At 45.6% G+C, this 21,923-nt stretch overlaps 8 protein-coding genes across 8 annotated transcripts; 5 read left to right on the top strand and 3 right to left on the bottom strand.

Moving 5' to 3' along the window:
- Window positions 1–1,961: 1,961 nt before the first annotated feature.
- On the top strand, window positions 1,962–3,050 carry N7479_009661 (bZIP transcription factor; the record flags this gene model as incomplete). The annotated part of the gene is made up of 1 exon (XM_057257354.1): window positions 1,962–3,050. One exon carries the CDS (start codon window positions 1,962–1,964, stop codon window positions 3,048–3,050), a length of 1,089 nt encoding a protein of 362 aa, XP_057104812.1.
- A 181-nt stretch (window positions 3,051–3,231) lies between these two features.
- On the bottom strand, window positions 3,232–4,930 carry N7479_009660 (MFS transporter; the record flags this gene model as incomplete). The annotated part of the gene is made up of 3 exons (XM_057257353.1): window positions 3,232–3,834; window positions 3,909–4,484; window positions 4,547–4,930. 3 exons carry the CDS (start codon window positions 4,928–4,930, stop codon window positions 3,232–3,234), a joined length of 1,563 nt encoding a protein of 520 aa, XP_057104811.1.
- Window positions 4,931–5,782: 852 nt separating this feature from the next.
- N7479_009659 (uncharacterized protein) lies at window positions 5,783–6,526 on the bottom strand (the record flags this gene model as incomplete). The annotated part of the gene is made up of 1 exon (XM_057257352.1): window positions 5,783–6,526. One exon carries the CDS (start codon window positions 6,524–6,526, stop codon window positions 5,783–5,785), a length of 744 nt encoding a protein of 247 aa, XP_057104810.1.
- A 2,073-nt stretch (window positions 6,527–8,599) lies between these two features.
- N7479_009658 (M13 family metallopeptidase) lies at window positions 8,600–11,103 on the top strand (the record flags this gene model as incomplete). The annotated part of the gene is made up of 4 exons (XM_057257351.1): window positions 8,600–8,870; window positions 8,922–9,424; window positions 9,477–10,575; window positions 10,631–11,103. The coding sequence occupies 4 exons, from the start codon at window positions 8,600–8,602 to the stop codon at window positions 11,101–11,103; spliced, it is 2,346 nt and encodes a 781-aa protein (XP_057104809.1).
- A 1,793-nt stretch (window positions 11,104–12,896) lies between these two features.
- N7479_009657 (uncharacterized protein) lies at window positions 12,897–13,171 on the bottom strand (the record flags this gene model as incomplete). Its single annotated transcript, XM_057257350.1, has 2 exons — window positions 12,897–13,045; window positions 13,114–13,171. The coding sequence occupies 2 exons, from the start codon at window positions 13,169–13,171 to the stop codon at window positions 12,897–12,899; spliced, it is 207 nt and encodes a 68-aa protein (XP_057104808.1).
- Window positions 13,172–15,202: 2,031 nt separating this feature from the next.
- N7479_009656 (uncharacterized protein) lies at window positions 15,203–15,683 on the top strand (the record flags this gene model as incomplete). Its single annotated transcript, XM_057257349.1, has 2 exons — window positions 15,203–15,276; window positions 15,344–15,683. 2 exons carry the CDS (start codon window positions 15,203–15,205, stop codon window positions 15,681–15,683), a joined length of 414 nt encoding a protein of 137 aa, XP_057104807.1.
- Window positions 15,684–17,533: 1,850 nt separating this feature from the next.
- On the top strand, window positions 17,534–19,069 carry N7479_009655 (S-adenosyl-L-methionine-dependent methyltransferase; the record flags this gene model as incomplete). Its single annotated transcript, XM_057257348.1, has 5 exons — window positions 17,534–17,710; window positions 17,772–17,898; window positions 17,989–18,112; window positions 18,173–18,624; window positions 18,723–19,069. The coding sequence occupies 5 exons, from the start codon at window positions 17,534–17,536 to the stop codon at window positions 19,067–19,069; spliced, it is 1,227 nt and encodes a 408-aa protein (XP_057104806.1).
- Window positions 19,070–20,297: 1,228 nt separating this feature from the next.
- On the top strand, window positions 20,298–21,893 carry N7479_009654 (S-adenosyl-L-methionine-dependent methyltransferase; the record flags this gene model as incomplete). Its single annotated transcript, XM_057257347.1, has 5 exons — window positions 20,298–20,546; window positions 20,612–20,738; window positions 20,810–20,933; window positions 21,028–21,496; window positions 21,558–21,893. 5 exons carry the CDS (start codon window positions 20,298–20,300, stop codon window positions 21,891–21,893), a joined length of 1,305 nt encoding a protein of 434 aa, XP_057104805.1.
- Between the last annotated feature and the right edge of the window lie 30 nt (window positions 21,894–21,923).

Below are 21,923 nucleotides of genomic sequence, written 5' to 3'. Positions count from 1 at the left end.
AATTGGCCGGTCATGTCTAGGTCAAGCAGCGGAGATGGTGACGTCGCAGCCTGCTGATAGGCTGGAATAGCAGATTAGCAGAGGAGATACTCGCTGGGACCATCTGGTTGGGGCGATATCAGGTGGACGTCGTCCAGAAGCGACTTAAGATGTCACAGATGGCGAGCGCAATAAATTTAACTGATTCACGAGAGCTACTGACTCTATTGAAAGATGCATTGACACCAAATGGCCCGCACTGTAGCAGGTCATGGTGGTGGAGAATACTGCATCGAGGATTTGTCTGGCTATTGTTGGCCTGTTAAATCTTGGTAGAGTATATTATATAGCCTATTAGTACATATTGACCCATCGATATATACCCTGACAGATCAAGCGGAATGTTTGTTTAGACAAAAAAAATCAGACCAAGAACAAAACCGATAGCTTGTCGAGTGTCTTCACGACTGATATAGTGACGGGAGGGAGAAACCGACGGATAACCAAACCACATTTCTTTCTTGATTTTTGAGTCCTCTCTATTATCGACCGAAAAATTGTCTCCATTTGACGAATGAAAAACAGGAGGGACAGGTAAGTTTCTAATATTGGAACAGGAAAGAAGTCTATGTAGATATCAATATAAATCATCCTCGCAAAACCCATCTACTGCGTTATTGCCTAAATCACACCGCTATTCCTTGCTTTCCATATATTGGACATGGAAATGATGGGGATTAATAACCCTATCTGCCATACTGGTCTCTATATTCGGAATATCGGTGGCGCCTTGCAATAGGTATCTTTCAACGGGGGTGGTTATATTGTTGCACCATATATTGAGACCCAGAACCTTCCTAATTGGGTATAGATGTACCGAGACATGTTCAATAGCTCGGAAGCTTTCGCTTTAGGTAAATAGTTAGTTGAGACTAAGCCTCTATAAGTATTCTCGGGCGGAGATTACTAGCCTGGGGATCTAGACAACCCCATTTCAGCCTATAAAAGTGATCGACGAAGTAAGGGTGTTTATAGTTAGATTAGGTAAATTCAGAACCTAAGTAACATACAACACCAACGGTGCAGGTGCAATTCTTGAAAATCCACTCCCAGACGCAACCTAAACCTACGTCTCATCCACCATCACAGTTCCAACCCCGATACCAACCGATGCCACCACATATCACGCAGCATCCGTATGGATCGACATTGACGGTAGCACGTACACACCCGCTATATTGCAGGCCGGGGTGGAATTTTATGTGATTGATGGGCAGCCGTATACGGATGCCTAGTATGAGTGGTACCCGAATTTTGCAATGTATTATGATGGGTATGTGGTAAACCCTGGAGATTCGATTGTTGCCTCGGTTAATGTTACGGCTCCGAATCGTGGAATTTGTATGGTTGAGAATCGGAGTATAGAAGATGTGGCTTCAACGTCGATTTCTGCGCCGAAAAGTACGGCGACCGTTGTAGGTTGGAATGCGGAGTTAAGTGGAGAACTTCGATTCGGCTGTTGACTCGGTGCCTTTTGTGGAATTTGAAAAGGTTCAGTTCTCTGGGTGTGCAGCATATGCTGATGATGTTCAATAGGGTCTATGGGTTGGTTCAGAATAACGCGGTAATAGCTGATGTTGCTACCTTGAATGAGGAGCAATTAGTTGTTGCGCGCTTTTAAGGGCAAAGTATCGGGCATCGGGTTTGCGTTATTGTTAGATATGAGAGAATGGTAGATTTATATTGGACTGTCGCCTGATCAGCCAAATATTTACTACAGACCCAACTCTCCAATATAGGGTTAAGAGACAAATCTGTAAAAATCTAAATGATGTACGGAGTAGAAATGCCCAAGTATAGTAGAACTATGAATTTGGAGATGTCTGCATAATGATTATGCATATCCACTTATGCAGACTTTATGCAGAACCCACACTTTGAAATCTGCCGATCCCGCCTTGCCACGACATCAAAATATCACGATGTCTTCCAATGAGAAAAAGCGCCTTCGAGATCGTCGCTCACAGCAAACTCTCCGCGAGAAGAAGTTGCGACATGCAGCCCAGCTTGAAGAAAAGGTGGCACACTGTGAGCAGCACCACAACGACCAAAGCGTGCAACGTCTTCTCCAAGTAATCAAAGGGCTACGCAAGCAAAATGACACTCTTCTCACGCACCAAAAGAGCTTGAAATCCCTCGTAAATTCTTGGGAGATAGAGCCGGATGAATCAATCCTCAGTGATCATTCCCGTCAGGACTTGTCATCTCTGTATACGGAGATAAGCAACCGAGAAGCCCAATTCGCCCTCCAAACAAACTTCAACGAATCAATACCCGAGCAGGCGAGAAACCACTTTCTCAACGCTCCCATCCCCACTGTATCAACACCATCTCAAATCCCGTCCCCATGTCTGGAACCTCTTTCCGATGAACACATGCCTCTGTGGAAGCAAATCCCACCACATGTCGACGACTTCTCTACGAAGACATTAATCTCCTGTCAATGGTTCCTCTACCCAGAGTTGATAATCCCATGTCCAGACGTCCCCAATTCCCCTCTTGACTTTCTGTACGGCACAAAAACAAACCCGCTAGCAGACATGATCCACACAGCCCTGGTGCGCCGCCCGATCCGCGATCCAGAGCGACTGTGTACCGGCTGGTTGACTTACCACTTCTCGAGATGGATCATCGCACCCAGCCCGGAGACTTACGGTCGACTCCCTGTATTTCTCAGACCTGTGCAGGGTCAGATGACACTTCCACACCCGCTCGTGCTGGATTTCTTGCCTTGGCCAAGGATAAGACTGAATCTGATTCGGCGGTGGCATCTATATAGCAAGGACCGGGATGCTCTGTTTGGGTTCATGGCTTGTTGTGTTAAGATTCGATGGCCTTGGAATGAGACGATTCTGGAGCGGGATGAGCGGAACGAGTTGTGTATTAAGAAGGCATTTTATGATATGTTCATGAGTGAAAGTGGGTGGGGGCTTACGCCGGAGTTTATCAGACGGTATCCCGATCTTGTGGAAGGGATGGACATCAGTCAAATAGTGATTGAGTTGTTGTAGAAAAAAGATCACGTTCATGTACAGAAATTATTTCTTCTATTATGCTCTATTGTATGAATTATGTAAATGCAACTTCTATATGCGGGTCATTAAACATCATCCCAATAGAGACGGACAAAGTCGATGTGAACCAAGTAGGATACCATTGGCACTATAGTAACATCTCAAGCCTTTTTACCCATCAATCAAGGTTGACAGGCCACCTCTCCCGAATCACCTTGCCGTACTTGATGAAGATAATCGGAATCGGGATGAATACCAAAGCCAAGAATCCAAGCAACGAGTTGCCCCACCCGAGACCCAGAGCCGCGAACATCTTAGGCCCAGCAAGCGGAAGCAGAGCTCCAACCAGGGAGCGAGTCGCTGTCAAAGTGGCATTGGCGGAGGCCGCATATTTGGGATAGCAATCGATGATATATGTCTGGATGGGCATATACACGCCCATCATGCCGACTCCGAAGGGGAACATGCCAATGATAGGCACGATCCAAAACACGTGCTTTTCGGCAGTCCAGCCATACCAGAAGAAGCTGATGGGCAGGATGCAGGCGAAGAGTGTCATTGTTGGGAGACGCATCTCGGGTTCGAACTTGCCGCCGTTCTTTTTTGTCGCTGCCATAACCAACCGATCATTTGTGAAGGCGATCATTGCGAGACCGCCAAAGAAACCGAAGCCAATACCGAGATATGCAAGTCCTGAGAGACCAACGGAGAATCCATATTGCTTAGTGAAGACGCCGGGGATGGTGGTGAAGAAGAGGTAGAGGAGGCCGTAAATGAAAGACTGGAGATAGAATGTTAGTAAAGCCGTGATTTTAAGAAGGGGTTTTCGTATATCACGATAGAACTCAGACTCACCATATAAACACACAGAAGGAACACAATCGGTGACTTGATTAACAGCGCAACCGGCCTCTTGAAACTCGTCACCATGTTCTCTTTCAAACCAGCAGGCTCCTTATTTGTGTCATAAGCACTGCGCAAATCTGTCCTGCCTGTCTCCTTGGCGAGTTTCTGGGTCTTCCACCGAATAAGGACATAGGCATACGTCTCCTGGTTCATAACCTCAACTCCGGCCGACGCCACAGCACCCACAATGAGCAGTACCCAATACACCCAGCGCCAGCCAGCTTGCTGTCCGAGGAATCCACCAGCGATAGGTCCAACCACAGGTCCAATGAGTGGCCCCATGGCCCAAATGGAGGTTGCCATGCCGCGCTGCTCGCGCGGGAACAGATCTGCGATTACGCCGGCACCAAGTGTTAAACATCCCGAACCGCCGATTCCGGCCAAGAGGCGGCACACGATGAGAGTCTCGATGTTGTTGGAGAGTGCGCAACCGATCTGCCAGACCACAAAGAACCAATTTGCACCGCTGAGCACAATGCGGCGGCCATATACTTCGCTCAGAGGAGCGAGTAGAAGGGGACCGAACTAGATTCGTCATGTTAGATGGGTTGAATTACATACATTATGGGGGTGTTGGGTAGACTCACTGCATATCCAAGAATATATATGCTAACACTGAAAGACAAGATTGTCTGTTCTGTTACTTGGAACTCCGCTGCCACATATGAGATAGCGGGCGAGAACATGCTCGAGGCGAGCGGGGAGATCAGAGTCATGATACTGATCAAGGAGAGCAAGACCCATTTCCTTTTGACGGGGAAGTTTTGAGGATTGTGAGGGTCATCTTGTCCATCCCAGCCTACTATTCCGCGGCTGAGGTCTGTTTCTGGGAATAATTCTTTGGTTGCTTCCGGTGTCTCAGTAGTTTCTTTTGTTGATTGTTTTTCAAGGTCCGGGGTTATATTGCTGATGCTGTCCCCTTCATTGAGGGTTGGTTGGTTTGAATTGGACTCTTTTTCGAGAGTATCCATGATGGGTGACAAGTGTATGTCAAAATATAAATAGGAATGGATGTCCTTGGCGTGGGGAGTATAGAAGGAAAGGAAATGGATGGGCGTGCCAAGGAGAAGCAAGGTCAAATAGTTTGAACGAGTGAAAAGAAAGAATCGATTAGCTATAAGAGTAAAAGGTTTGAAGAGAAAAAAAATATCAGGTTATGATCGGCGGAGAGATATCCGAAGGGTTTTGTATAAATTCACGGAGGACGCAGAATTGTCGCCGATATTTACCCCCGTGGACCGACATTTGGGGTATTGATAGCCTGGTATTGAGTCATAAATAGAATCGTATTCATAAAAGTGCTTCATAAACTCACAGGATTCGGGTAGACCAAGTGTTTAATTTCGAATCCCCCTCTTCATAACAACGGGATAGGGCCCGTCCCAGGCAATGATTCAGCGGTCCACTTATTCTTGTTGTGTGACTAATCACAACCCTTCGACTTAGCTAATCTCCAGACGCTGAATCATCGCTCGCTTGTCCCGAGGTCCCATAATTCCATGTGGGGGCCATTCTCTTGTCGCGTGGAACCTTATCTTTATTCTAATGCGCATAATTCATTTGCGTCAAGGGGTTAAAAGGGGGCCTTGATAAAGATATCATTCGAAGTAATACAGGGTAGATGATCGCACGCTTCGACCACACAGTTCGTCCTCTTAACTGTTCGAAAACAGCCTCTGGAAAATAGCCTTCATATTTCATTGCTCTCTCAACCTTTTCAAACACCTTCGCTGAATAAAGCGCTCCTTTGTAGGGCTGACAGCTACCCTGCGACAAAGGCTAGTCATGTTGTTCCCATACTTCCATCGTTCGAATCCCATCATTCAGTCAACATCGTTATCGTGATCTTCATCAAGGTACTCCAGCACCTCGAGGTAAATTTCTTCAAAGTACTGTCTGGTAACATCCTGGGCAGGGTTGTTCATACTCTTCAACCGCTCAATTCTCACATCCACAAAGGCTGATCCCACATCATCCTTGATTTCTGCTAACAAAATCATCAGTGGGACATATGGCGGAATCCCCATCTTCATATTCAAGGTGTGTGTGTAATACTCCATAATGCGGTGAACAAACCACCGGGCACTAGAATATTCACGTCGCTGGCACCCAATGAGATTGAACAGACCGTGGGTGATATCCTCGAAGTCTTGTGGGGGACTGCGGGTAAACCGTTCAAGAATACGGTCGGCTCCCATCATAAACTCATCTGCTAGATCAGCTTGAGGGTGGGCTTTGACAATCATGCGTACAAGGATTGGATCCATATTCCACGCTATCCACTTGCGGATCTCCAACGACATCTGTTGCCATCTCCTAGCATTAGGCGAGTCCTTGAAAGGGCGGGAAATTCTGTAGTCGATGAGTCGGTGAATTTGATGTATTTTCAGGATGTTGTAGATTTCATTGCGCCAGGTGCCATAGTCACAAGGACGCTTGAGAAAACAGGGGAACTGGTACAACGTAAAACAGGCAATTTCTGGCAGGTCCCATGCCTGGTCAATTTGTCCAGTCGGTCTCTCAGGTGGCAGTAGGATCGACCAGTCGCGAGTGTGCTCAGTATCCATCTTGGGGTGTTGTTGTAAAGATCTCCGCCACCTGGTGCCCGTCGTCGTAAAGTGAGAGGATACTCCGTCCGGAACTATGCGAAAATCCAGCACGTTAGTTCATTACTTTTTTAAAATTCTCACTATAGAGACTCGTGGTCCTACTGCGTCGATGAAGTGAATAAAATACTTGAGTTCGCCACGGAGACGCGTAGCGATGTTGTTGGACACCTCTTGTTGTCTTTCAGTCGCCAGCCGAGAATGAGGGGATACCATGTCTCTCACCACAACTGAGATGACTGAGTAGCAATGTAGATAATGAGTATCTTTGAAATTGCTAACAAGTGTATTTGGCTGCAGTTTGATGAAAAAAGAATTGAGTTGTGCGGAGAAGAGGAGAGGAGAATAGAAGATGAGGATGAAAGTCGCATGGTCCGGGTGGGCATGGGAGAATATAACCTCACTTGCAAACAAGCCCACATGTGATTAGCTTAGCAGAATACATCTAAAAGTAAAATCCATGTATACTTGATCCAAGAATAATATCGGCATTAGCAGTATGTAAATACAAGCACCAACCTATGAACTGCAAATGCCCGATATCCAATCTACGTTGAAGTCATCAACTCGGGATAGAATAATATAGGCCTAGAAACAAGGACTGCACTATTATTTATAGCACCCTTCCAACGTTGTAAGCTACCTGGATATACGCTAGTTTACCTGATATTCTTCCTCTTATTTTCTAACGACGATGCTACTGACAACTTAATATGAACTTCGACATCGTATTTCCAAAGCATGTAGCACTCAAACTACGCATGGCTAATGGGCATGTCAATCTCGACAATTCTTGTCATGAAATAAACTACAATATATAATTAGCCTCAACCTAGCCTACAACTTAGAGAACCATTGACACTCAGTGTGAAGATGGTCACATTAATAGCCATGAACAGATCAGTTTGGTATTTTATCCTCTTAAAATAGGTTTGTTTGAAATGAGTTCATTCAATCTTGGAAACATTCATAGATATTCCGAGTTTTATAGATGTCCATGTTTCCAACATTTGAGAGTCGCAGAAAGTAGTTGGGATCATCGATGACCCGACTGCTCAGGTCATCGGATCTCCACTTTTTGTCATGTGACCGAAAGTCACATGATCAGATGGTGAACTCACTTTCAATTTGGACCGCAGGTACTTGAGGAGCAACCGTGAACCAAACATCCCACGGACACTAAAGAACTAGCGTCATCACGTGCGTTTCGGTATACTCAGGCACGCCCCGAAGGCTCTGAGAAAAGCATCTCGGAAATGGAGCCAGAATCGGCCTGCCACCAACCGTCACAAACAATAAAAGTCCTAGGTAATGGTAAACTTGACGCCGAAAACGGCTATTATTAACGCTGTTTAAGGCGTCATATGTGCCGGAATCTTAATCATCGACCTCCGAAGTGGTCTCTTTCTGCTTATAATTTCCGTATACCCGCGCGAACTAACCTTAGTATCCCCTATCAGAAAATCATTAGCCTTACCCCAACCCCTGATGGAATTACCCTTGCACGTCACTATCCTAAATTATTATGTATCTGATATCCAGATATATCTACTTAGAGCTACATAGGTATCAAACAAAAATATCTAAAAGATCAGATCAAGGAATATCAAGATTTCGGGTTGTTAGGTTAGGGGGGGGGGCCGTGTTACCCCAGGCTACCTTATTAACAAAACCAAATTTCACGGAGGCCCCCCAGATCAGGACCGGAATAGGTCTAAGGAGTCCAAATATGATAGAAAAGTGCTCTGGGCCGCGTATGGCGCCCAGTGAAAATCGCAGCCTGCATATGCATACCTATGTTGTAAACACATTGCCACGTCTACGTCGGTGTTACAGTGGGCTTGGGTGACTTGGGAGTGGTTGTATCATGCATGGAAACTTTCATACTGAACTTTTTTAAATTATTGACTCGTGAATTTCCTTGGCCCAGCATAATTCGGTCTATTTGATTTGGTTATAAGTATCCATTTCGTGGGATGCCATTACGAGTGATCCCAACGTACTGCATCGCTTGGAAATACACAGTGTCAACTTATGGAACAAAAGCTCACCTCTACCACGGGCAAAGAAGAGCCCCAAAATGCTGACTCTGTACGAGAGACCTCAATTTCTGATGGTGGGACCTTCCAAATCGATTGGGATTGGGATCGTTCAGATGAAAAGCTACAGTACGATGCGATTCAGGGTTTACCAGAAGTAGCCCAATCCCGAAGAAGATTGTCGCTGGTCGTTGTGTTTATTCCCTTTCTCTGTGCAGCCACGATATTCACTATATACTCTTATATTTACTATTCCAGGTCTCATGGTATGTTATGACATCTATTACTCTTCCATGCTAATAAGTGTTGCTACGCAGGCCGCCTCTCCAACTATGCTTTGCCATATACCATGGCTCCCACTGTATGCAAGAGCGACGAATGTGTAGATGCAGCCTCGCAGATTCTTTCCAACCTGGACCCCCACTATCCCCGCATAGATCCATGCACCAACTTTGAACAATATGCCTGTGGAGGGTGGAGGGCACGACATAGCATGCGACCTGATCAGGGGTCTATTTTCACTGGAACAATTATGGCGGATGCTTCAATTACGCGGCTTCGTCATTTGTTGGAGTCTTCATTAGAAAAATATGGACCAGCTGATTCGGGGAATTTTCAGAAAATGAAAGCTGCATACAACGCTTGTATGGATGAAGAAGCGATCAGGAAGACTGGGAGCAAACCGTTGGATGAGATTCTAGACAGCCTGGACGGGATATATGCCGTAAATTCTAATCCTGTTCATACTAACCTCACTGATGCGGTATTACATCTGCTAGAGATCTCCGGGTCGAAAACGCTGATATCTCTGAATGTCAAGGTAATCAGTTCTCTGCCTCTCTTTTCTCATAATCGTTTTACTGATGATCTAGCCCAATGACCGCGATCCCGATTCAGTGGCAATATTTGTCAATGCCCCCCTCGTGATCGGTCTTCCGGCAAATGACCTTTACAAAGATGCCAATTTGGTAAAGAAGTATACTGATGTGACGAGTGAAGTTCTCGGGAACTTTATTGGGAAGAAAAGCCACCGTTTCAGCGATGTCGTGGAGTTTGAAACAGAGCTAGCCAATATTTCTCCCGACCCCGCAAGCCGAGTAGACGTCACGAAATACTTCAATCCCCACACCACACAGGAAACACAGTCACTGCTACCTCAGGTCAATATAACACAGATGATTGTCACCCTCGCACCACAGGATCAGGGGCGGCCTAGCCAGTTGATCGTCGAGTCCCCCCCATATATGACGTCGCTATCAAGTCTTTTGAGTCGTACACCAAGAGAGACACTCCAGCTATTTTTTAAATGGCAACTCATACGCCAATATTCAGACACTATTGAGGATACAAAGATAATACCATGGTGGAGGTTCATGGGTCAGCTTGAAGGGAAGACCTCGCAGTCTGCTACAGAACGGTGGCACATGTGCATCCAATTTTTGGATTCCCAAATACCCTGGATTTTGAGTCGGTTATATATCCTCGAAAACTTTTCCGAGGACTCCAAAAAGTTTGGAGATCAAGTTGTTTCGGATATCAAAAAAGAGTTCCCGTACATACTCCGTCAAACTGAGTGGATGTCTGCAGGAGTCAGAAAGATCGCCATTGAGAAAGTCAATAATATCATCCAGAAGATAGGATATCCTACCAAGAGTCCCAACATCTCCGACCCAGCGAGCGTGGAGAGCTACTATGGGAATCTTCACCTTTCACCCGACTGCCATTTTGGCAATAAGATGGCTACCACCAGGTTCAAGCTTCAACGGCAATGGGCCAAGTTGGGGAAACCCACCAACCGAGGTGAGTGGAGAATGAGTGCGCCAGCGGTAAATGCGTACTATAACCCCTCAGAAAATGAGATTGTCTTCCCTGCCGGAACCATGAAACATCCCGTGTTCTATGGGCCACAATCTCCTCTTTATCTTACTTACGGCGCTTTTGGTTCAATCGTTGGGCATGAGCTCTCGCACGGTATGTGATTAGAACACCCATTTAATGACGAGCCATTCTGCTGACATGGTACTAGCTTTTGATTCGACGGGACGACACTACGATGAAACCGGAAACTACACTAGCTGGTGGGATCGAGACACAGCAGAGGGGTTCAATAAGCATGCTCAGTGTTTCGTCAACCAGTACTCCAAGTTCACCGTCCCTGGAGACAAGTCTTTTCATGTCAATGGGCGACTCACCCTTGGGGAGAACATAGCGGATGCTGGAGGCCTTGCTGCTGCCTTCCATGCCTGGAAGAAGAACGATGAGGCCAGGCCTGATCCTCACCTGCCTGGACTCTTTACGTTCTCCAAGGAACAACTGTTTTTCATATCATTCGCAGGATGGTGGTGCAGCAAGTCAACGTTGGGGGCATATCGCGAGGCCATTTTGGATGACCCGCACGCTCCGAAGCCGGTTAGGATCAATGCGACGATGGAGAATTCGCGGGAGTTTAAAGAGTCTTTTGGTTGCTCAAAGAAAGAGCCTGTTTGCGAGCTATTGTAGAGAACTGAGCATCCAAGAATTCTGGCACGGCTACTGGGATCCGCTCTCCATATATTGCTGTAGCTATAGACGGTCTACAAACATGAGAAATATACCTCCATCGTAAGGTACTTTTACGATTAGTGAATCTTGTACGAACGTGACAAATCGCAACCACGTAGCTGTGACACGTATTATTGTAAACAATAAACAATAAAGTTCTTAATTATCAACGTTGGGGTGACTGGCTCACGGCGACGACTTGCAGGTGGGGTTATATGATAGTGGTAGTCTAGGGGCAAGTGGTTTCCTCCGTTGGTTATGTTGAATGTTTAGTTATTTGAAATAGGTCATACATATTTGACATTTAGCATTTGCAGATGAGCTGGCTGGTATTACCGATCTATCAACTCCGAGGTACACAATCAACGCTAAATCTGGGTACGTCTATGAGTCCCCACCTGGCTGTATGCAGAATCTGCATGGCACATAACACCAAAACTTAGGCCCACATATACGTGGAACACTCGGAAATATGCGAATTTATTGCCGGTACAATGTATGATAGGTAGAATAGGATGGTGCAAGGTGAAGTACAGACTGTGCAGTTCAGTTATGCTGTATAGACGTAAGTGAGTTCAGTTATGTGCAATTCATGATGTTGATCTCCGATGTGGCTGGCTGATATGCTCGTCCAAGTTCCAGTCTTTAGAGTCATGGAACTACCGGCCTGATCCTACCGTTTATGCGTTTACCAACAACGCTTCCCTGGTATAGAGACTTAATGCCACTATCTGACATAGAGAAACCCATCTACGTAAGTACGGACGCATACTGATACTTTGTGGCGCTCACTCTCGCTACAGCTCCACACCTTTCCTCATACACAATGCACGAGTAAAACTCGCAGTAAGAAGCTATGTGTATATTGAGTTGTTTTGGTGTATACATTCACTTATTGAAAACAGTACTGTATCGGTACAGTGGTATATTAGAGGCATTCCCCCATAGCTTGAACCCAGTCATCAGAGCACTGGTCTATCTAGCGTAATGGAAAACTCAAGTGGAGAATGACTAGAAACGAATCTCGTAACCATGACATCCAATTTATACATTATAACTCAAGGCAAATATCAAATTCCTGTCCATCTCGTCTCAGATGCCTAAACTCAAGGACAAATCTCATTCAGTGAAGCATTAGTGCATGGGGGAACTGATAGCTCCACAGCATTCAACGGCTTTACTGGTTCAATGTCAATCTCGTTGGCGTACGAATACCTTAGTATGGAGTCTAGTCTGCGGCATTTATGCCAGACACTAAAGTCAGGATAACCTAGATCTCGATTCTTCATCCAACTTCGTGTGATTATCCCAACATCACCATTACACATCAGAGCCTGTCGAAGGATATCGATACAGTGATCTACGTCCGCATCTTCAGTTAGATCAACCATTATTCCGCACAGCGATGGGGTATGCTCATACCGATATGAAGGCGGAGGGTGTCGTTAGTATCCGTAAATGCTGGCGGTTTATGAAGCAGACTGGCATAGTAGTCGTGATAGGTGAATTGTCGGATAATATTGAGACAATGAAGCTTTGAAATCAGGCTTTTAGTGAGAAATCTCTGAAAGGGTCGATTTTAAATTGAGTTAGGATTTTTTACCTGGTGGAATACTTCTATGCCACCTGCATAGCCAACTCCCTCAGATTCCTCTACCCGAACTTGGGAAAACGGCTTTCTCAATGGAATCATTTCTTCCGGCTCAATCTTTATTTGAGCCACTACAGACAAAGAGTTAGTAAAACATGGGTTATGAATGAAGTCGACGGCTTATACCATAGGTGATTCGGTCCCAGGCAGCATCCAGTTGTGGACTGGGCTGTCCTTTGTATTGATTCTTATCACGGAAGCTACCTTGAAATCGGACATCCTCATATTCAACCACTGGCAGCAATGGGGCTTTGAATGGGGTTATGATCAGCTTCGATACGATGACAATGCGTCAACATGATATAAATAGCACTCACAATATGCTGAGACCTGCGCAGCGCACTTCTCGTCGGTTAACTGGCATTTGTATGTCATGGTGGTCGCAACTAAGACGAGAGATATCAAAAACAAGACAGAATGTATGAACAACGTCCAGAGAGAGACTCGGTTAAAAAGGGATGGGGGCTTGGTAGTACAGTCATTTTCATCATTTATAAGAGGAGTACTGGTATCATCTTTGTCGTTAGCCTGTGAGACTCTCGTGTATTCAAATGTCGAATCCATGCTCAGCAATGGGGTGAGCGTGATAAGAGAAGGTCAACTAATATGTCCCAAACGCTTTTCATGGTACAAGGGGTATATATAATTAGTATAGAATCCTCAGATAACCATAAAGGACCACCGTGGCTGGTGGGTACAAAATTCCGCTTTAGTCAAAATAGATGAAATTCAGGTAGAGAGGGTAGACTTTCATGCACCGTACTACTCAACCATTGCAATATCCGGTTCATCGTACGTCTATGTGCTGTCCGGTGAGTCCAATATTTCCCGTCACACACACCATGCAGCAACAAGCCTGTAATATACAAGATTCTCGAGCCCTGGGCTTTTGCTGATGTCAAAGTGGTCTGCTGATCCATCAGTTAAGGCATCGTGGGGTATTTTCCTTCTGCTGAGTTTTCCTGGGAGTATCGGATCCTCGCGATTGAGCTTCTCCTCACGGTTTATGAATGATGATGGTTGCAATCAAGAAGACCATGAGCCTAATCGTGTAATTATACGCGGATGTTTGGGATTGCGCTAATAGCCTCAAAACTTCTCTGTGCTCAATGCTACAATTTTTCGGGTCGTCATAGTGCAGATAGTGTAGATGCGAGCCCAAGGGAACTGTGCGTAGACTAAGAAAGTATCGGAGTTTTGCAAGACAAGGGACCACCGCATCAGGACCTACCGTAACATCATTGAGTTTTGATTGAGTGAATATTGCAGATACGCCATGATCTTGTCTGTGCTTTGGATGTATTGGACTTTAGTGGAAGAATTTAGCTATACACTGTCTAATCAAGATTTCATTCCACCGGCTATCCAAGAAAACCGCTTATGACACCCAAATGCATCCTTGGCTTCGTCTACGTGGAAGCCTCAATTGGAGGCATATCATCTATCTACCATAAACTACTGTATCTTGAATATCTAAATTGCAGACAATTTCTAATTAGATCTTGTTTAGATGCTCTAGTGGTGTGAGCTAGCGGACGTAAGATAGGCGTTAGTCTGGCCTAATGTCTCTGGGGTATATTGCAGAGAATGTACAACCCACAAGGCACCTATGATGATGATGATGATGATTATGATGATGATCCCATTAACCAGATGTAGCTCGCTGTTACATACATGCTGCTATGCGGGGATAGCGTTTTAGAGCCTGCTCCTCGACGACAAATGGCGGTGCATGCCCAGTATACATCCACCCATGTCACCAAGACGAGTCCTGGTAACTTGAATTGTAAGGCCACAAACCGGCCGGCATGTAAACAAGACAAAAGAAATAAACGTAAAGAAAGTCAATTCATCCGTAGATAATCAGTCCTGCATTCCCCGCAGGCGCAGAGTGTCACCTCTCTGCATTGCACCTTTCACTTCCCCCTTCCACTTCTCCTTTCCCATTGGCTCCCCCGAGTCACCGAGTCCCTGTATCACTAGGATGGACAGGTTTATGCCGGCGGGTCGTATACAAACAGGTTCGGATCGCGACGCCATGCTTTGTCGTCTTCACCATTGTCGTCAGCTTCAGCTGGTCGGAGTGTGCGTTGGTGTAAGGTGGTCTCGGTAGACCTGGTACCGGGCCACTGTGTTGTGCTTCCTGTTTCTACACAAGGCACCTAAAGCGAACATAGTTCGATGCATGAGATACAAGGTGGCTAACGCATCAATAAAGCATATTTGTTCAAGGGTACTACGTTTAAAAAGCCCGAGCTGGCCTTTAAAAGCTTCTGCACAGGAGCCGTCATAACGGGCATTATCATTTTCTATCTCCAGTTTGTCTCGTCGATTATTGATCGTATTTCATCCTATAACATCAAATTCATAACCTCGAATCTTCAGTAACACCGTTTTATTATCAAGATGCAGTTTCACGGTCTTGTGGCGGTAGTCCTCTCTGCTCTAATTGCTCTTAGCCATGGTGTTCCTGTCCCTGGGTATGACTTTGCGCTTCCGTTTATATGGTTAGAAGTAAACTAACACGGCAAATCGAGAGTTTAACAGACCAAGCCCTGAGGAACTTCAAGGATATGGATATCCGGTTCAAGAACGATCGGTGGATGCCACCGGGAAGTATGACTGGTCTCCGGTTGAAGAACGATCAGTGGATGTCACCGGGAAGTATGACTGGTCTCCGGTTGAAGAACGATCAGTGGATGTCACCGGGAAGTATGACTGGTCTCCGGTTGAAGGGCGATCAGTGGATGTCACCGGGAAGTATGACTGGTCTCCGGTTGAAGGGCGATCAGTGGATGTCACCGGGAAGTATGACTGGTCTCCGGTTGAAGGACGATCAGTGGATGTCACCGGGAAGTACGACTGGTCTCCCGTTGAAGAACGCTAAGGAGGTATCTCTGAAGTATACGACTACTGTACGGTCCAACCTCGTGAGCACGGTTTCACCGAGAATATTGAAGCGGAATCAGTGAATATGGGAGGCTTGTTAGTCTTCGACATAAGAGGACAAGTGAAGTAAGCCAAATTCAACATTTGGTGGTGATTTATTGTGTTCCTACGTTTAGTCCTTCACTAAAGGAATCATTGGTTCTATCTGCAGTTTTGAGACAGACCTGAATACGTAGACACGCTAGTTTCCTGTAATAAGCCATCTCCTAGCCCTCGCATAAGTTTCTGAATAGTTGCACGTTCAACGGCTGCAGTTCATGTGACGATTCATGTGTGTGGTATTGGTGCCTGATATTAATCCTAACTACGGCAGGCAACCAACATGTAACTAATAATCATTTACCCTCTCCCCACTTTCGCATCTCCCTTCTTTCCTTTTCCTTGTGCTTAGTTGCTTAGTTGAAATGATACTACGTTGGTTGATATCTGTCTCTTCGTAGATGAGTGTAACAGTTCATAATATACCTAGTTCTACCGGAAGATATTTACGCCTCCGTAACTTCCAGTAGATATGTTTCCCTAACGAATTGTTTATTATACCTCCATATGGTATATATCTTTTCCGAGCCTTCTCGACCTGCAAATGATGGATTTCACTGCAACAAAATTATTCGATAGAGGTGAGCAACTTAGTTTGTACATCACCCATCGAAACGCATACAAGAATCTCTTATTTTCAACAGAATCTCTACATTTCTGCATTTGTGGCGTTAGGTGATTGTCTATAAGATAAAGGTCTGAAGGGGTAATCAGACCTATGATCTTATGCAATTATAGGGCACAGCAGCATCTCAAGTTTCTCTGCTTTGCAGAGTTTCTCTGCCTTGCAGAATCCACATCACTGATGCATATACACTCAGCACACAGCCAGCCACTACTACCATGTCACTGCATATGCAATCACCCAAGCAGCCACCCTACGCAGGTGTATAGCGGCCAAGGGTCGGATGCGGTTTTTTATAGTATTGGTGCCTAAATATACCTCATTTCCTACCGCCTTTTCACACCGCTCTATACAGTGTATTGTAAACGAAGCTCCTACATTGAAGCTATTCCCACTATACAAATCTCCGAAATCACCCATTTCTGGGTGTTGAAGCTCCCCCAACCGAGCACAATTCCTCATCTAACGATAGTGAAGCTATTTATACTTATACAAAGCCTCAAATTTAACATTCTCTAGCGTTGAAGCCGTCTGATCGTCCAAATAACTAATTTCTCAACAATTTGAACCAATCATATCGCCAAACTTATCGACCTACAGAAATAAGGGATCCTAGGATTTGTATGAATGCGAATAGCGTCGCACCTGTTGCCTATTTTAAGGCGTTCATCTTGACCTTGGAAGAATAGATCCATGGATGGATTCAAGTATTGCTTACTAAGGAATGTGTTAAAATAATTCAGATATTTATATTTTTTTGCCAGCTTTAATTCAGGCATCCTAAGGAAATTTCAGGCACCAATACTACAAAAGACCGCATCCGACCCCTGGCCGCTATACGCCTGCGTAGCCACCCACTACCGTAGCTCTGTAGTGAGGTGTATCAAATCAGCGACTCCAGTACCATTCAGTACTGCCGTTGTATTCAAACATCAATGTATTTTAGAGCGTTGTCAGTCAATCTAATGGAGTCTAGATGATTCTGTTGCTTCTTGGACTTACTCAGGATATATTAAGGCCCTACAAACCGCTAATCCAGTAATCTACCATTCGATCCTACTCTTCAATTCGCTTTTGACTTGATATTATCTGACGGAATTTTCCACGTTTATCACGCACTGAAAATGGAACTTGCAAATATTGAATTGATTCGCTTGCGTCTTGAGGAGGTGTCGGTTTTTATAAATCAATACCTCGCGACGAATTCGGATACTGCAAGAGTTCAAGCACTCGAAGAAACCACCAAGCTCACTCGACTGTTTGAAAAACCGAGTGATGTCATTTTGAAGATGTTTCTTTCGGTATGTACTTGTTGCATCAAAATGATCGGTTTCCTGACGGAGAAGTCTAATCTCCGTGTAGCCCACACAACTTATGGCAGTCAAAGTTTCTCATGATTTAGGGCTTTTTTCTACCATCACTCAATCTGCCACAGCTCTTGACACCGAGCAGCTGTCTTCGGATACTGGGGCAGATCAGCTGTTGATAGGTATGTAAAAGCGTTTCCAAGTTATGCCATTTTAGCTGCCTTTCCTGCAGAATGTGCGCGATCACTGCGTAACTGAGAACAATCACGCAGAGCGTGTCATGCGTGTCCTTATATCTATCAATTTCGTTGAAAAAGACGAAGATGGGAAATTTCATGCCAATAGCCTCTCCAAAGAAATGGCAAGGGGAGCATCAGCCGGTGTTATCGACTCTTTGTAAGGTTTCTCTACTGGTTTGTTCGAAAGAAAATATTTGTCCTAACAAAAAGAATATAGATTCCTCGACATCGCTCCCATAATTTATCAAACGCCGGACTTTCTTCGTCATACTGGATACCAGAATCCGACTGACCCACTCAACGCGCCAATTCAATACGCCCATAAAACCGCGCTACCCAAAGCCCAGTGGCTCGAGAAGAACCCAGACATCCAAAAACGCTTCCATAGATATGTGGAAGGGGTTCGGGCGAACCGGATGTACTGGGTTGAGTGGTTTCCCGTTCAGGAAAGGGTCATCACAGGGGCATCGAAGAGAGAAGAGGATGTGCTGATTGTGGATATTGGGGGTGGGACCGGACGTGATATATCCGCGTTCCAGAAGCGATTTCCTCACACCCCTGGAAAACTTATACTGGCGGATCTGCCTTCTGTCATTCGGAACATTCGACGCCCTAGCCCGGGGATTATCCCAGTGGAGTACAATCTGCTGGATGCTCAGCCGATTCTTGGTATGTTTAACCATGCCCAACACCTAGATTTAGCTTTGCTAGCGCCTCAATTGAGCGCTTTGATTCTTACGCTGCTAATCTCTAACGACACACTTAAGGTTCTCGCATTTACTATCTAAAATTTGTTCTCCACGAGTTTCCGGACGACACGTGTATTGCAGCTCTGAGTAATATAGCCAGTGCCATGAAGCCCGGCTATTCCAAGCTATTGATTGAAGAATTCGTTCTTCCTGACGAAGGCGCGAGTGCCTTGTTGTGCATGCTTGACATGGCCCTTTTGGTATTTAACCCCGGAATGATACGCACACGAACACAATGGACTACACTCTTGAGTCGGGTCGGACTTGAGCTTAGTGCTATCCATTCCGCCGACTATAATGACGATGGTCTGGTAATTATTGAGGCTGAATTGAACGCAAATGCTGCAAGAGAAACCCATTTATGAAGGGTGTTGGTCTATGTGAATATGACGTCGGCATATGAGTCGCACAAGAATGCCTTTTGTGCTGGTAACTCTCCAGTTAGGTATAGAAATACTATTACAATGATTTCGATATCAAGTCTCAATGAAAGCTTGGTTATCTCTCATAAGGATGAGACTCTCTCATAATTATCACCACAGCATTAACTTCGCGATGTGTCGATCATAAAGGATGGAATTAGCTTATGTACTGCTGAGCATTGGTATGATCCCAAATAAAGATACTTTGTAAAGGGGAGTATCAACCAGAAAATGTTCATGGCTCCCTTGCCCGCACCTGGACCACTGCATAACTGACTTGAATATCGTGTTGCCATCACGGGTGGTAGCCTGAAGGAGGCGCTGGATATCTCGAATTTTATTTTTCATTTCCATCTATCCTTACCAAATTCTGTAGAATACCACCTGATTAGGAGGCCGGAATAAAAAGCCACGTACGTAATAATTTGCTGAGTGCGAGGTACAAAATAAGCTAAAAAGCACCACCAGAATGATATATTGGGAACAGCCCCTCCTCAGCCTCTCGTGTATTTGAATCATTGGCCTTGGAGAAAAAGTATTGAATTTGGGGGATATTTGATGAGAAAGTCACAACTATTCATAATCCTACACAATATATGATACGGTACAGAATGTAACCTATTGCGCCCTCTTCCCATGGCGCTGTGCGTCTCGCCTGAAAGCATATACTGCAGTCCCGCATGCCTACTCCGCTAATGCACCTGGTATTGGAATCAGGCCTCAATCTGGTTATTAGACTTTGAAAGGTCCGGACTACTGGCAATAAAGTCACTTTTCCATGCGCTTGAAAAGCCAAGCTTAACCGAGCCACATCAAGGAAACAAAGTACGTCAAAACGTCCTACTACAGTTCAAATCTGATGACACGTCAATCATCATATCTATCCAAGGTCTTCAGCATGCCACGTCATCTAACATTCCAGAGGTACTCCGGAGGACTGATCCTGTCGTCAGCTGGTGCAGGAATTGCTCTGCAGCAACAGTCTGTTATTCGGGTGGCATTGTTGTATTTTCACCCCCGGGCAGATGACATGCTAGCCCATGGAAAAGCCCATCAGATAGATCGATGAGCCGGATATCCGAGCCCGGAAAGCACTTTATATAACGGTATTTACTGACCGGATGAGGCCAAGAGATCTATCCAGTAGATCACATCTCTTCCCTCTATTGAAATGACTATCTTGCATGAAACAATCATCACCAAGACCGATGCTCCGAGACCTCTCGCCGACAATGTGCTCGCTACATCTCCCAGCGCACCACAGGACCTTCCATGTCTCCTCGAGGAACTCCAAGTAGCAGGAGCATCTTTCCTCCGCGGGGACACGGACGAAAGATTACAGGTCGTTCATCTCGCGCAGTCAATTGTCCATGCTATGCGGACACCGCGCGAGACAGTATTGCAGTATTCATTCGCACAAGTATGTCTAACTGTTCCTGATGACCTGTTTTCACAATAGCGTAATTATATTTAACAAGATTACAGTTCGCAGTATTCTCAGCGATCGAAATCTGTATTGACCTAGGTATATTCTCGATCCTTACCGGAAGCAATGGACCCAAGACAGCTCAGGAACTTGCGGAGGAGACCGGCACAGACGCTAGCATGCTGGGTAAGGCCCTGCCCTTACCTGTCACTTTGGACCGGATGGCTAATTAAATGCCTGATATTTAACCCGTCTAGCACGAATTCTCAAACATTTAGCCGCCATGATGGTCATTGTGGAGACAGGGCCAGATGAATACAAGTCCAATTCCATATCGCAGACACTAGCCGTCCGCCGATACAGCGATATGTGGCCATGCGCGTACGAAATACCCCTTTCGTCCTGCGCTCTAATCATCCTTTTTACAACTCCTTCTGAGACCGAACCTCATCTAAACTCGTCTGATCTAACCTAGCCTAATCGATAGAGTCGACTGCATCCGCGGTGCAGCCCAAGCCCTCCCTACCTGGCTTAAACAGAATGCCTATCAATCCCCTACGAATGGAATAGACTGTCCTTTCACAACAGGCTACAACACGAAACTAGCCTTCTACGAATGGCTGCACGCGAACCCGCACAATCCCTCCCTGGCCAGTCAATTCGCCGGCGTAATGTCGGCCTACCGGCAGAACAGCAAGAGCTGGATGGACGGCGACTCTTATCCTCTACACGACCGATTAATCTGCGAAGCGCGGACGGGGAAGGATGACGTTTTTCTCGTAGATGTTGGTGGAAGTGTAGGACACGATCTTCTTGAGCTACGGCGGAAATGGCCTAGTCTTCCGGGGAAATTGATATTACAGGATTTGCCGGCTGTTGTTGAGAATGTTGGGATTTTGGAAGATATTCAGGTTATGGCGTATGATTTTTTTACTACGCAGCCGGTGAGGGGTAAGGAGAATCGCACTATCCTTTCCTGTTTGGCACCGTTTATTAATGCTTTAGCGTCGTCGGCCAGGGGCACGAGTCTATTACCTCCATTCAATCTTGCATAACTGGAACGATGAGAAGTGCCGACAGATCCTCGCACAGCTCGCTGCGGCAATGGCCCCGTCGTACAGTGTGTTGTTGATTCATGATAATGTTATCCCAGACATGGGCGCGCATTGGGAAGCGACTGCCATGGATATTATGATGATGGTTAATGTGGCGGCTAAGGAAAGGACGAGGGACCAATGGTCCGCATTACTGGAGTCGGAGGGTCTGACAGTAGGAGGGATTTGGACGCTAGGGACTGGTGTGGAGAGTTTGGTTGAATGTCGGTTGTCCCACAGTGCCTAGAATTCCGGCCTTGTCCTGGGAGGTATATTG

The sequence above is a fragment of the Penicillium vulpinum genome (assembly GCF_028829585.1).
Source record: "Penicillium vulpinum strain IBT 29486 chromosome Unknown utg000004l_segment0_segment0, whole genome shotgun sequence".
Classification (NCBI taxonomy): Eukaryota; Fungi; Ascomycota; class Eurotiomycetes; order Eurotiales; family Aspergillaceae; genus Penicillium; species Penicillium vulpinum.
This window is presented reverse-complemented; position numbering and strand designations above follow the sequence as displayed.